This window comes from Ceratotherium simum, chromosome 3, assembly GCF_057802395.1.
Source record: "Ceratotherium simum simum isolate JZ-2026a chromosome 3, ASM5780239v1, whole genome shotgun sequence".
Taxonomy (NCBI): domain Eukaryota; kingdom Metazoa; phylum Chordata; class Mammalia; order Perissodactyla; family Rhinocerotidae; genus Ceratotherium; species Ceratotherium simum.
Window position 1 is genome coordinate 29,064,718 of NC_141902.1, and position 10,994 is coordinate 29,075,711.

General features: G+C 38.6%; 1 protein-coding gene across 1 annotated transcript; it reads right to left on the reverse strand.

Annotated features, from left to right (window-relative positions):
• Positions 1–5,731: 5,731 nt before the first annotated feature.
• Positions 5,732–6,700, reverse strand: LOC106800514 (olfactory receptor 11H6-like). The gene has a single exon (XM_014781013.1). The coding sequence runs from the start codon at positions 6,698–6,700 to the stop codon at positions 5,732–5,734; it is 969 nt and encodes a 322-aa protein (XP_014636499.1).
• Positions 6,701–10,994: the final 4,294 nt, after the last annotated feature.

Here is a 10,994-nt window from a genome sequence, read left to right on the forward strand (position 1 = left end):
TCATGGACAATTTTTAAGCACTACTTTTGTATATTTGATATCCAAGTATAGATTTGGGCACCAACATGAGTCCTCAGTAAAGTTATGTTGACTTGACTGATTTTCCACATTTTGCCAATGCTATTGCTTTAGAAAGTAGGTCCAAATGTTCCATACGCAGACACATGAATGTTAGTTAATACTCAGTGTAAGCCGAAGAGCTATCAACTTCGTGAATCACTACCATCTAGGTCTAAGGTGCCCTTATTTTCATACAGTTCTCCATAAAATTCTGGATAAGTGTCCCTTAGGGATAATTTCTACTCTCTAATTTCTTGTTTTCTACAATTGTACTTTAATTTACTATATTGCACTTCGTGAGGAAACGTTGGGCTAAAACATCATTCTGGGAGAACTCCAGAACTAACTTTACTTCCAAACCCTCGCCAAACATCTGCAACCTCCTGCTTGATATTTTTACATGAAGATCTACTTTAAATTCAAATGTCTGATTCTAAATTTGCTAATCTCCTTTTACATTAGCTCTAAACATCCTTATTTGCCAATAGCTCCACTGATCTATAACCTGAACTTAAAATCTTAACATTTATAGTTCCTCACCTTCTCATACCCTATCCTAATGTCATTAAATTCTGTGGCATCTTCCCTATGATCCTTTGTCATATTTACTCATCATTTTTGTCCAGGTCCTAGCATTCCATACCTGTAAAGGCATAATAACTTCATAAAAGTTCTCTCTATTTCTGACATCTCCCATGTCAAATTCCAGAATCATCTCCTTAAACCTCTTTTCCATCAGTCCCCACACTTAATTCCTTTCTACTTACACACTGGATAAATCTCAAATTCTCTTTTTTGTGTGTGTGGGTAAATGTCATCATAAATTTTTTAAAACCCACAGAATATACAACACCAAGAGTGAACACTAATGTAAACTATGAACTCTGAATGATGATTATGTGTCAATGCAGGTTCATCAACTGTAACACATGTACCACTCTGGTAGGAGATGTTAATGGGTGAGGCTATGCATGTGTGAGGTCAAGGGGCATATGGGAAATTGATATGAACCTAAAACAACTGTTCTAAAAAAAAAAGTCTAATATATATAGAATTTATATATACCTATACATCTATATCTACCATAATATGTCTATCATATATATCTAGTTAGGGGCTTAATGTTTTCCTAACATAATATCCATAACCACTGTCTTGTGCTGAATTTGTGACATTTGGCTTGTAGATCTTCATCCTCATATTTGTTACCTCATGGTTGAAAGATGGCTGCTAAACATCCAGGTATTTCCCTGTTCCAGGCTAGAGGAGAATGAAACAGCAGTTCTTGTTTCAAGAAAGCAAAAGGGTTCCCAGAAACCATCAATTTGTGTCTCATTGGCCAGAGCTATGTCTCATGACCAACCTGGATGCAAGAGAGACTGAAGAAGCAAACGTCTTTAGCTGAACTCATTGCTACTCTGAACAAAATCAGGATTCTTTTACTAAGGAAAAGGGGGATGCACTTTGGGTGGGCAGTAGCAGTCCTTGCCACAGAAGGATCTGGAGAGTTTCTCTAATCACCTTCGATGTAATGAAACAAGCAACTGGTAGCATTGACCTTTGACAAGTATGAAAAAGCTGGACAAGAAAAGCACATAAACATTTAAAAAGGTGTCACATTTATAAATCTGACTAGAGGCAAATAGGACTGAGAACTGTTTGTTGACTAACCACTTAGAATTATTTTTTGTGGATTATAATGATGATGTCTAAACAATTGGTACAACTAAATTTGAATAATAATGGGCTGTTCTAGTGATGAGAATAATGCTGAGCAAATAGCATTTGACTATAAAAGGACACCTATGAGTTTGACGATGAGGAAAGCTATTTGGAAGAGAAAAGACTAAAGTCTTTTTAGACTTTAGTCTTGAGTCCTAGTTTTCAGTGAACAGTGTCTTGCGAATGGCATCTCTAATTTAACCATCTTCCCCCAAGGAATATATAAATAATCCCTTCCAGTCTGGTGATTAGAAAGGAGTCAGTTGAATCACAGAGACTCTAGATTGGTCAGCCTACCAAGAGGAAAGGACATCACCCAGCCAGTCATTCATCTTGGTGCTTTATGAGATGTTTCCTTAGAAACAGAATGGAATGGAATAAAATAGTAGTGCATCATTTGTGATAAGGGTGGTATTGTTCTAAGAAACTTCTGTTTCACTTATATATGTATGTGTGTACACTTAGAAATTGACGAATAAACATCCAAGTGGAGATTCAAGTAGGCAATTGCATATTCAACTCCGGAGGTATGAGATGAGATTGGGAGTGAAGATAAAAACCTCAGAATTATCAACATATTAATGGCATTTAAAGCTATTAGATTCTTTGAGATCAGTCTAAATCAGTGCTGTCTAATAGAGATATTATGTGAGCCACAAATGTGAACTACATGTATAATTTAAATATTCTAGTAGCTACATTAATAAAGGTAAAAAGATGAAATGAACTTTAATAATATATTTTATTTGACCCAATTTATCCAAAATAGTATCATTTCCACATATACTCAATATAAACATTATTAATAAGATATTTACATTCTTTTATTATACTAAGTCTTTGAAATCAGTATGTAATTTTTCACTTACAGCACTGCTCAATTAGGACCAGTCACATTTCAGGTGGTCCACAGCCACACGTGAGTCATGGCTATTGTATTGGATAGTGCCGGTGTAGACAGAGAAGCCTGAGGACTAAACATAGAGTCAGAAAATGTTGAGGCTAAACAGATAATTGAATCGTCTTTATTTTTCAGAATAAAGTTTCTTTACATAGAGGGAAAAGTACCCTCTTATTTCACAGGTTTTCCTGATTTAAATCCTGATTTTGGTGGCAGAAGAGCCCACTGAGCCACTATGTCGTGGGAGTAGAGCTCTCAAACGGCCATGCACCACCTCCTGGTAAAGAATTTCCTGAAAAATTGTATCTGCAGCTTCATTGTCCTAATTTGTTCCAGACTGAGAGAAGTCTCTGTGGAACCTGGATGAAATTCTCTCTCAGATATTGCTTTTTAGGTGACAATAGTGCATGGATGTGACAGTCAGTTGTAGAGCAATACTTGAGTATAATCCAATTTATATATTCATTCAAAACCTGCAATTTATATTTTTATATATAAATCCATAGAAAAAGGTCTAGAAGTATACCTACCAAACTGAACACATTGCTGAGGAGACAAGTACGTGTATAGAAGTGTGGAGATATGAGAATTTTCTTTATTTTGCACTGTTTTGTCTTTTACAATGAAAATGTATTCATTTTAAAATATATTACTTGTAATTTAAAAAAATATAGAGAAAATGGAATATAATGCATCCAAGCATAACTAAGCAAGCCCTGGTTATTTAAAATTCTAGGTATATAACATTTAGGCCAAAACCAAAGTTATTTAATTTTAAATATTTTAATTTTACATTTGAGTATCTTTTTCAGACAATACAAAAACCTACATATAAATGAGGATCTTAGTTATTTGGTTAATTGTGGTCTATTGACCCCCAGGCTAAAAATTTTTGGCTCAAAGTGAGTTAAGTGAAGAATCTTTATCCCCTCCTCCCCAGTTCTGAGAAAGGAGAGTGGTTAGCATTAAATTTCACTGCAGCTAATAGAGACTTTTCCAGATGATGGCTGATTTCTTTCCCTTTAGCCCTTCTGGCTCTCAGAACTCCAGATAATGCAGCAGTGACTAATAAGCATCATAGTGTGTTCTTACAGCAATCATCACGAGATAGACAAGCCCTCAACTACCCACAGGGAAGTTTATTCCCCTTTCTCATCCTGCTTCTACTTCACTGCTGTTGACAGGCGGATCATTTAACTAGGTTCTATCCTATGTAATCTCCAGCAGGAACATAGCCTAAGGAAATTATTGGGGAGTCAAAATGAATGGGTTGTTATAGTTGGTAATTTTTGTTTGTTTGTTTTGGCTGTCTAGTATCTCAATCCCTTTTTGTGGCTGGAAGAATCACAATATTATCAGGCTTGAAACATATCTTTGCATAATCGAAGTTTTTATTGCCAGGTATTAGCTCTCCTAATACATTGCAGCTATGGCGTGGGGATGTATTCTTGGTTCCACCAAGCACACACAACTACACCAGACTTTGATGCAGGGGCTAGTGATGCAAGAAGCAGAAGCGGGGTAGGGGGGCAGTAGTGGTGAAATATTGACAGAAAAAATAGCAATGAAGCAAGTACCACAATTATTGCAGGAAAGACAAGTTCCTAGCATAGAATTGGCAGTGGTTAAAACTGTGGCATCTGGTGGCCTCTGGCAGTGGTATGGCTGTAGTGATAGTGATTTTTCATCAGACCAGTTCCATAGAGTGGTTTGCACATTGAACTTTGAATCGGAGCCTCAACTCTGATTCTTTAGCTTTCATTGATTCTATGAGTTTCCTGATATTCCATCAATATATATTTTCCATTGTCATGCTTAATCAGTCAGAGTCAGCTTCTGTTGTAGGCAAGTAAGAACTCGCTATAATTACATCATAGTGGAGTTACCTCTGATTGGTGCAGTCCTGGTAATCTGCAGAGGGCAAGGAGAAACTAACCCTTCAGGATTGTAGGTTGCCATGAATTCTCCTGTAGTTTCACAATGGTTAAGGAAGCTTCATCACTTAGCATATTCTATTGCAGAAAAGATCTCCAATGCCAAAATAAGTTGGAAGAGGACTTTAGGATGTCTATTTTTCTATGGAAAACTTGAACTGAGGTCTGGTCTAGATTGCATGCCGTCAGTCAAATTATTAGCTTTTCTTCAACATATAGAAGACAACTTCACAAACCACCCCCTCCCCCAGAAAAGGATATTTTGTGGCATAGTTTAAAATATGAATATTTCAGAGTGCAGGCAGATGATAAAGTCAAGTCAAAAAGTTTATATTAAGGGCTGACTGCCTCTAACTAACTAATATTTTGGTTGGCAGAGTCTATTTCCTGGTTTCTCATATCTATTTTCTGTAACAGTAAATATTCTTCTACTGAAGGCTCAGAAGGTGCAGAAACCCAGATATGAGAAAGGAATACTTAATGGTTTGGCATCTGTGAATGTGTGCCTTCTATGCATCCTCTTCAAAGTTGGGCTGAGAATTTTCCTTAAGAAGAAACCATATCATTTCCCGTTTTCATTTGCTGCACACCGCGGACACTTTACAAATGCTTGGCACTAAGGAAAACACCAATGAAAAAACACTACTGTTTCAGTGACAGGCATTAGGTCTTTGATCTTATAAATGAAGCAATAGAATTTTTTAGTGCACTGAGTAGACGCTATATCTCATTATGGAAAAACCTGTAATTGGAAAGGAAAAAATAGCTGATAAATTTGAAACACGTAAAATAGTATTATGATAAAAGCCAAGATACAGGTTGGAAACATGAGTCTTAGCTTTGTACATACCATCTTGATTATACTAGTTTCAGGACTTCAAAAAATCTCCAGAATAAAGAAATAATCTGTTGGTGAGTGAAAACTGTACAGAACTTTCCTACATGGGATCTTTAGGACTGTGGGTATTTGTTTTTGAGATAGGCTTTGGGTTCTTTGCATGTAATGAATCAAACTTTTATGAGAGTAAGAAATAAAACACTTAGACGTGCCCAGAAAAGAGTTTTTTAAAATGAGAGAAATTCTGTATTTCTGAAAGAATAGTGATAGAAAATATCATTTCTCTGTATTTTTAGGAATTTCTTTTGATGGTGCTCCCAGGACTTTCTTTAGTGCATCTTTCATATCTTTGTTCCGCAGGCTGTAGATCAGAGGATTAAAGAATGGGGTTGCCATGCAGTAAAACAAAGTCACAAATTTCTGTGTCCCAGGATGGCTCCTGGAACCCGGACTCACATACATCACCATAACTGAACCATAGAACAGGGAAACCACCAAGAAATGGGAGGCACATGTAGAAAAAGCTTTGTTCCTGCCTGAGCCAGCAGGCACCCGAAGTACAGCTCGCAAAACTAAAGTATAGGACCCCAGGATGTAGAGGAAGGTGATGAAGATGATAAGAGAGCTTACAGTAGCACAAGTTAGTGTAGTTTTAGGAACTGGGGCACAGGACAGTGCCAGCAGCGGCCCCAGGTCACAGAAAAAATGGTCAATGATATTCGGGCCACAGAAGGGCACCCAGGACATAAGAACCGCAGGTATTAGTATGGATAGAAAGCCACCTGCCCAGCAGAAAACCACTAATCGGGCACAGAGATGGTGAGTCATGATGGTGGGGTAATGCAGAGGTCGACAGATGGCAAGGAACCGATCAAAGGACATCGCAGACAGGAAGTAGCCCTCAGCAGCACACATGGAGAAGAAGAAGTAGAACTGCAGCAGGCAGCCAGCGTAGGAGATGCTCCTGGTCTGGGAGATGATGTTGGCCAACATTTTGGGCACGTCAGAACTGACATAGCAGATCTCCAGGAAGGAGAAGTTGGCCAGGAGGATGTACATGGGTGTGTGGAGTTTCCGGCTTGACCACACAGCACAGATGATGGATGTGTTCCCCAGGAGGGTCAGGAGGTAGATGAGGGAGAAGATCACAAAGAGGAGGATCTGGATCTCCCTGCGGCAGGGGAAGCCCAGGAGGATGAACTCACTCACAGACCCAGAGACATTATTGGCTTCTGAGATACTCATTCTTCTAATCTATGAAGGGAATGAGCAATAAGGACCATTATATTAGCCATTTTCTCTCTCTTGAAAAGTTATTTTTATTTCTTTGACCTCCTATGCACTCCTTTAATACACTTTTGTGAAAAGGCTCCGTATGGTTCTGAATTTAGTAACTCATTTCCCAAGGATCTGGCTTAGCCCAGCGAGGTCAGGGTTCTGGGAGAACTTGGTTCAACATGTTGCTATATGCTCCCACAGTCCCCACTACATCAGTTTCCATTTCTCAGAGTATAAATTTCACTGACATCATGTAACAGAGTCCAGATTGTTTTCTCTGTTTGTGTTTAAATTAATTCTTCTTTGATGTATAGTTTCATAATGTACACATTCATATATTTATACTCTTAATTATTCTTGTTGCAAAGAGAATTTTGTATAGTACTTTGGAAAATTCTAAGAAAAATTCAAGTTTAAATACAATCTGAAATTGAATTCCAAAAGTACGAAAAGAGCATTGTACTTACTATGTGGTCAGTAACATAATATTTTCGGGAGATCTTTCCTGGATAGCTTTGTTGACTGAATCAGGGTGCTGAAGACACTGACACAAATTCCATTCTAGCAAGTACTTATTAGCTTCTTAAAGGTGGTATTTAATTTCTACTCGCTGAGTAGCATCTAATTTGATACAGAGAAGAAGGATCCTCATTGGCTTCACTCCTTTATTAGGAGATCCTGGCTCTTAAATAGAAAAATAGCAAGGTGCAGATGGAGAAACACTTGTCTCTTAGCTTAGATTCTTCATTATCTTGTTACTGCATGGTGATGAATTATTTTATGTAAAAAGACATAAAAAAAAGAAACAAAAGCATATATTTAACTCTAAAACTGTGAGAGGAATATACTAGTGTAAACTGTTAGTGTCAGAAAGGATCTCAGAGATTATAAAGCTCAATTTCATTTCTCAGAAACTGAGACCAGAGAGATTAAACTAATCCAAGGTTATCTTGGCTTTTGGTAGAAGAAACAGAGTCTAAAACTTAGGTGTTTGGACATTCAGTTCAGACCTTTGCCATAAGCCTTACTATCATGGAACCTACTTTTCTGTCAGCTCAGATGGCTGCAAAAATATCTTATGTATGTATTACGTCTTTCCACCCTTTGAACCAGATTCCTGTTTATAATAAAGAAGGACTTTAACAAGACAATTGACCGAAGCTGGAAATCACTACCTTTATCCCACATTCCCACTTGACCTGCCCTGTATCCTAATTCTTGGCACCTTTTATGACACAAACCCACTTTTAGACACTCCTTTAAAAAACATTTGACTTCTAAGGTAGTAATAATAATGTCATGTATTAAACATTTATTGTGACAGTCACTTAATGTTCATTACCTCATTAAATTGTACTCCCCTTTCCTCTCCAGTTCTACAGCCTTTAAAAAAAAGAGGAAACAGGGGGCCGGCCCTGTGGCTTAGTGGTTAAAGTGCGCGCTGGGCTATTGGCGGCCAGGGGTTCAAATCCCAGGCGTGAGCTGACACACTGCTTGTCTGGCCATGCTGAGGCGGGTCTCACATACAGCAAATAGAAGGATGTGCAACTGTGACATACAACAATCTACTGGGGCTTTGGGGAGAAAAAGGGGAAAAAAAAGGAGGAGGATTGGCAACAGATGTTAGCTCAGGGCCGGTCTTCCTCAGCAAAAAGAGGAGGATTGGCACGGATGTTAGCTCAGGGCTGATCTTCCTCAAAAACAAAACAAAACAAAACAAAAAACAACAACAACAAAAAGAAAACTAAACACCATATGGTTTCACTCGTATGTGGAAGATAAATAAATACATGGATAAGGAGAACAGATTAGTGGTTACCAGAAGGGAAGGGGGTGGGGGAGAGGGTGAAAGGTGTAAAGGTGATGGATATGTATGGATATGTATGGTGATGGATAAAAACTAGACTATTGGTGGTGAACACGTTGCAGTCCACAGAAACTGATATATAATCATGAACACCTGACATTACACAATGTTATAAGCTGATATGATGTCAATAAAATAATTGAAGAAAAAAAACAACTACAGTGCATCCCAAACTCTGTTTCAATCCCTTATAATAAATTAAAAAAAGAAAACCAAACATCTCCACATTTCTAAATGTAGCATTGAATTATTGTCCCTCTAAGTATGTTGATTCTAAAATCCAACCTTTTTGTCTGCACAGCTGTCAGCTGTCTGTGTAATGTATTAGCTGTGCGTCCTTATTGCATCTGATTCAATTTGTTCACATGCAACTCACTTATATCAAATTTCCGTTTGTGCATATGGAGGATTAGCCTCAGCAAAGCTGTGTTAGGAACTGAGGCCACATACCAGAAGAAAAGATCATTTACATATTTCTCCTAGTCTCTCTTTTCATAGCAGCATTACACACCGTGGGCACTGCAGCAGGCAGTCGAGAGGCTCCACGCTGTGTCCTCTTAGAGCTCCTAGTTGTGCAGGATTTTGGATTCCTGGTGACCCTCTGCCACAGTTTAAGCCTCACAAAGGATCCTCTTTAGTTGATATACAAAAAGGAATAGAGTGCCAGGAAACTCTCCTTTCCTTTTATTTTGCATCCCTTTCTGGCCACATATTGCCCCTGGAGGCCACCCCTCAGGAGCAGCAGGGACAATCACAGTGCATCACTCAATCCCCAGGTGTGTTTTACTTTCAGTGATGAGCTCAAAGGTGAAAGGCCTCCACGAATCCGTCTGTGAAACTGTCACCTGGTAATGGCCCCTCTGGTTTGCTGCTCACCTGGCACTTCCAGACTGGCTCTGGATTTTAAAAACCAGCCTTCAAGGCTCCTGGGCCAACCCTTCCATCATATGTGCTTCTTCAAGTGACATTTAAAGTTCACTTTAAGAAATCCCCAAATCCTGAGTATCGTCCCAATTACCCGCTAAAAGTAACCTCCCTGCTCATCTTCATCACTCAGTCTAGAGGTATTAAAAGTTAGTCTCTGCTTCCCCTGCAGACTCGGGCAGCAGCGAGTGATGCTCAGTGGACAGTCCAGTGGCTTTCAGACTTCATGAGTGTAAGAAAACCTGGGGTCTCATTTAACTTCACAGCCTCCTCTTACACCTTCAACCCCAAGAGTTCTATGTCTTTTAATATTTTTGAATTATCTTTCTCCTGTCTCAAAGGATATAAACACTCTACCTAGCTTTATATCATGCTTATATGATAGTTTTTAGTACCTGCTATGTGCCGATTACTGTGCCAGCAGATTTCACATGCATTATCTAATACATAATGCTCTGAAGACAGTCTTACCATTTAAAATGATTAAACAGAAGATCACAGAACGTAAGAGTTTATATTTGGCTGTAATTCAACTTGGTCTATTTTCTTTCCACAAATAGGATGCCTGAAGTGAAAAACTATACCTACTACGCTTATGGCTTCTACCTGTTATTCTTTCCTGGTCATTGTTATGCCTTTTGGTCACTCTGAAAAACTTCTATTAACGTTATTATTTTGGCTTCTTTTCTTAAATATTTTCACTTCAAGCACTGTACTTGATAAGATTGTTCAGAAGTTGTTCTCTGTGGCTTAACTTTCTGTTTATCTTGGTGCAACAAATTTCACTGAAAAATGAGTGCCCATTTTAAATAAATATTTATTCAAAACAAGCATTGCCCACAAGGAGCTTTTAGGGTATGAGCTACTTTGGCAAAAGTTCCAACAAAAATATTGTGCCAGGGCAAAACTTTAGATCCCCCTTATTCTTTGCTGCTTAAGTAGACACATGGTCGTCTTACACCGACAGTGAGGTACATTTGAACTCCTGGGTGTGGTTCATAGGGAGATGGGAGTCAGACCAGTTTCAGATGTTACCTTCTTCTGTTAGACTCTCTATAAATTGTGTTAGGCTCTATCTCTCTTCTCCAAGCTTTAGTCATTTTAGCACAGAGGTATGAGGTGGCAGGAACCAGCCAGAATGTCTCTAATCCAAGCTGACAAAGGCAGTGAGACTGGGAACAGCTCACTCACTCTGTTCAATGTTCACCAGTTCCTGCAGAAAGTAACTTGGGTGCAAACACTTCTAAGTAGCATTAACCAGATCCTTTTGCGCTGCCCCTGCTTCCTGTTTCTTCTGCTAAATAAGGATGCTCTAATTTTCCATTTTGGCAGCACCACTGATGTATCTGGAAGTCTTAGACCCACTAACACTTTCATATTGCACTTGGAGACTCTTTTTTAACCTCCTTTCTCAGTGACTTGCTTATGAAAATCTTCTGTTGATTCTTTATAACCTTGATGATGGCTGTC

Excerpts from the sequence above, each read along its gene's own strand:
- LOC106800514 (XM_014781013.1), bottom strand. The coding sequence starts at position 6,700 with ATGAGTATCTCAGAAGCCAATAATGTCTCTGGGTCTGTGAGTGAGTTC.